Here is a 4,785-nt window from a genome sequence, read left to right on the forward strand (position 1 = left end):
ACTCCTTGTCAGCAAGGCACGTTTCCATAGATTCTCCTTACAAAATAATATTATCTTAGTAAAAATAATGCATATGCGTTTGAAATTGACATTTAATATAATACACAAAAGTGATGAAAATACCAATATATACTCTAATATGCTATATGCGATACAAACCTTAATATATATATATAAACTTATATACAAAATGAGTTACAAAACGTGAGAAATGGAAGCAAATTGTACATAAACATATGTATATAATAATAATATGAACTATATTGTATACATATTAATATATATGACGTGCGAATGTATTAATAATGAATCAACGAGGATCTAAAATGAAATAATGTAAGTATTACAAGTTTAAATGTAAATAACAGAAGGTTAAACAAAGGTGCAAGTGAATGGCTAAAATGTAAGCAACAAAACATTTAGTAACAAAAATACAACCATAAGGATCGAAAAGATAAATAACCTTAAATATAAGCATTGGAAAACAATTAATCCCTAAATATAAAGCAGGACTAAAATAAAAATATTTAAAAAAACATACCAAATGTAAAAATAGCATAAATTACGACAAATAAACAAGGACTAAATTGAAATAAATGCAAAAACTAAGGGCTGGAAAATAACTACTGAAAGTTAAAAACAGAGGTTAAAAGTACTAGAAATTAAGGGGCAAAAATATAAAAAACAGAAATTAAAGGGAAAAATTTTAAATTACAAAAATTAAACAATCGAATTAAGAATAAAAAGTTAGGAGTTGAATTTTAATTTTCATCCGGACCATAAATAATACGAATCATACCCCAGGACGAGTCATAGCAAGATCTTAAATTAGTTCGAATATTTTTTAGAAGTTAGTAAGTTAAAGTTTAGTAATTAAAAGTTAAAAATTAGTAAAAAGTTGAAATTTTACCCTATCCATAATAATGTGGATCGTACCCCAAGACGGGTCATCGCTTTGAATAATAACAAATTAACAATAGTGATTTAAATGTAACAAAATAAAAAAAGAAACAAATTTAAAATAAATAAAATAACATAAAAGTGATCAAATCAAAATAAAATGAAACAGCATGCTAAAATAAAAAAAATCAAACAAAAGATGAAATAGTGACAAAAAATACAAGTACGAGGCAAAACTAGGGGACTAAAAGGTGATTAACGCTTATACTTTGAATATTTAACCTACATTTTTTTGGCTCATTTTAACCCTAAAACCCAAAAAAACTAATTTTCCTTTTTTTTATTATAGATCTCTCTCACTCTCTTACAGTTGCCGATAAAGGCCACTCTCACTCCAAATAACCCTGACTCCAACCGGTGGAAACCAACCGAAATCCAAACGACCCAAAACTTCAAGCTTCTTCTAGCCTCTATTCTTTTTACCGAGAGCCCCTACTAAACCCTCATCGTCGTAAATCGGCTCTTCTCTGACCTCCGACCACCACCATCGGTGGTCGGGAAACTAGCATCAATACCTTTAACCCCCAAGCTTCCACTTTTCAACTATGAACCAAGCGAGACTTAGAAAACTCCTACAAAACCCCCAAAACAGTCGTGAAACGCTCGACCACTGAACTACCTAGCCTCGATGGCCATGGCTCCGACGTCGCTGCCCCCTCGGACTAAGGTGAACAACTAAACCCTTTTTTATATTTTGGTTCGACTATATATATATATACACTCAAGATGCAAAAATGGTTGATATACCTCTGGAAATGCTTTTTTTTCCTTGTGTTTCTATTGTTTTTCTTCCTTCGAAACAAGGAAGAATACTCTTTGACGTTGGTTTTTTTTTTCAAATGAGGAACAGGGCCCCTTGTTACCAAGTTCTTTTGTTTTTCAATCAAAGGACCATCCCCTTTACATCCTTTTTTGTTTTGGAGTTTATTATTAATCCATTTACGGAAGAATAAAATATGATTTTTCCCATTTTGTTTGTTTGTGCATTTGTTGCTGCTGATGGAGCAAATTGGGGCTTGCTACCTTGTAAGGAGAGGCTTCTGGAAATGTATGGGACCACTTTTGAGCTTCTCACGTGAGGCTAGGGACCACTGTTGTTGTTTCTTGCTTGCTTGTCACCGTGGAAGAACTGCCATAGTTGGTGACGGCGAAATGCTTGTTCCAGCTAGGGTTCCATTTCTTGTTAATGTTTTGGGCCTTAATGAAATTGTTGGGTCATTTGTGCTACATTGGTAATGGGTCATGTAATGGACACTTTATTTTTGGTTTGCAATGGGTCTTATATATTTTAATGGATTACTTATAAATTTAAGTGTAATGGATTACTATTATGTATGGGTTGTGCCATGGACATTTGATTTTGAACTATCTGATGAGTTGATTTTTTTGCAATATCCTTTTTCAGATTTCATTAATGGGATGGCCCAAAAAAGCATTTAAGCTTTCCTTTAATTCAATTTTGGATTTTCAAATGACTAGAGCTCTGCTAGCTTATATTATTAAAACTCAAGCAATTAAATTTCATTGAGCCAATACGAACGACTCCAAGTTTTGCTTCGATCAACAGTATTCATTTTTTACCTTTCAGACAAAAATCGGGTATTATAGTCAAATTTGTTAATTCGTGACAATTCTTCCTCTCGTACTTTTCTGACGCCAAAAATCAATAGGCTAAAAACACACTAGATTTATGTATAAAGAAAAAAACATTTTTAATTATGCATGCATATTTCGGAAGAAGAAAAACAACATAAAGGAAAATGAGAAGGAAAAAAAACCTCATCACACAAAGTTCGACGCATCTCGTTAACTCCTCGACACCACTCCTTGTTTAGTATGAGGCAACTCTTATCAAGAAGATGGAGGAGTTTTTCTACATTCAAAATCCAAGAATCTAGATATTCATTGCTATTATTTTTTCACTAGAACGAGACTAATCTCATGGGTTGGTCAATCTTTGCCACCACTACCTTGGAGACCACTATTTCAGACAACTGCTTCATAGCTTCTTGGATGGTGAGGCAAAATAACTCATCAAGCCTCTTCAATATGATCTTTGAGTACCACTTTGAAACAACAAGCATTTTATGCCCAACATCTCTCATTCTCAAATCTTCTGTTGCTTGGTCCCCGAAAGAGCCTCTCTGTAAGTTCTTCTCATTCTCAAAGTCGTTCTTATATAAACCCTACATGGATGTCCATTAGATAATTTGCATTGCAACAAACTGTTTAAGAAGAAAATTAAATTTTGAATCTCAGTAAAATCTTCTTTCACTAATTTTAAATGAAGAAGGCTTGATTACAATGGACTATGTAGGGCCAACACCATATACCAATAGATTTTTTTCAAAACCTATATACACTCGGATTTATTTTCTATGATTAACGAAATCCCGTATACTACATTATAGCAAAGGCAACTTACAATATAGTCATTGTTATGAGAATGGAGCCTAATCATCTTCTTATAGTAGATGTACATCAATGGAAGCAGTGAAGGCCATCATGAAGTTTATCTACAACATTGTCACTTTTTTGCGGGTCCAATGCTCTAGGACTAATCTTGCTTTAAGAAACTTGAGCATGAACATAGTCCTTACAATCTAAGCAGAGGTGAACTTGTTCAAGAATATAGGGGATACTCTCACTTTGATTAATGGATACAAAAGTTTCCACTGCAACTTTCAGAACCAAATTTGTAGCATCAACAATAAGGCCAACCATTGAACAACCCACTATAGTGTTTAAACGTCAAATTATTCCTACAACGTTTGTAGAAATTATTTTATGTATATTATATCGTAGTACTAATCAAATTATTTATAAAAACATGTTATAATTGAATTAATCTTTACTCACATACTCTCTCCAAGAGATTCTAGCAGCTCATTGAACAACTCACAATAGTGTTTAAACGTCAAATCTATTAATCAGTGGTAATTCTTCCTCTCAGATTCCCCCCAGTGCAAAAAATAAATACGCTAAAACACCATAGATTAATTAATAAAAGAAAAAATATTTTTAATTATCGATGCATATTTCGGATGAAAAAAAACCTCATCGTACAAAGTTTGTCACATCTCATTAACTCCTTGACACAACTCTTTGTTTACTAGAAGGAAACTCTTTTCAAGAAGATGGACGAGATTGTCTACATTCAAAACCCAAGAATCTAAATGTTCATTGCTATTATTATTTCGCTGGAATGAGACTAATCTTATAGGTTGGTCGATCTGTGCCACCATTGCCTTGGAGACCACTATTTTAGACAAATACTTCTTAGCTTCATGGATGGTGAGACTCATCAACTCAGCAAGCCTCTTTATTGTGATCTTTGAGTACCACTTTGAAACAACAAGCATTTTATGCCCAATATCTCTCATTCTCAAAATCTTATGTTGTTTGTTCCCGAAAAGAGCCTCTCAATAAGTTCTCATTCTCAAAGTCGTTCTTGTATAAATCCCACATGGATGTCCAATAGATAATTTGCATTGCAACAAATTGTTTCAGAAGCAAATTAAATTTTGGAATTTCAGTAAAATGTTCTTTCTCTAATGTTGAACGAAGAAGGCTTGATTACACTAAATCATGTAGGGGCACGACCATATACCAATAGATTTTTTCCAAAACATGTATACCCTCGGATTGTTTTTCTACGATGAACGGAATCTTGTATATTGCATTGTACCAAAGGGAACTTACATTGTAGTCATTTTTATGAGAATGGAGCCTAATCACCTGCTTATAGTATATGTACTTAAATTGAAGCTGTGAAGGTATATCATCATGAAGTTCATCTACAACATTGTCACCTTATTGCGGGTC

The 4,785-nt window shown here is 33.1% G+C and overlaps 1 protein-coding gene across 1 annotated transcript; it reads right to left on the minus strand.

Moving 5' to 3' along the window:
* Window positions 1–2,882: 2,882 nt before the first annotated feature.
* LOC120207446 (26S proteasome non-ATPase regulatory subunit 12 homolog B-like) lies at window positions 2,883–4,343 on the minus strand. The gene is made up of 2 exons (XM_039206895.1): window positions 4,074–4,343; window positions 2,883–3,146 (listed from the first exon to the last, which is right to left on the minus strand). Exons 1-2 carry the CDS (start codon window positions 4,341–4,343, stop codon window positions 2,883–2,885), a joined length of 534 nt encoding a protein of 177 aa, XP_039062826.1.
* Between the last annotated feature and the right edge of the window lie 442 nt (window positions 4,344–4,785).

This window comes from Hibiscus syriacus, unplaced genomic scaffold, assembly GCF_006381635.1.
Source record: "Hibiscus syriacus cultivar Baekdansim isolate YM2019G1 unplaced genomic scaffold, ASM638163v2 tig00000477_pilon, whole genome shotgun sequence".
Lineage (NCBI taxonomy): Eukaryota > Viridiplantae > Streptophyta > Magnoliopsida > Malvales > Malvaceae > Hibiscus > Hibiscus syriacus.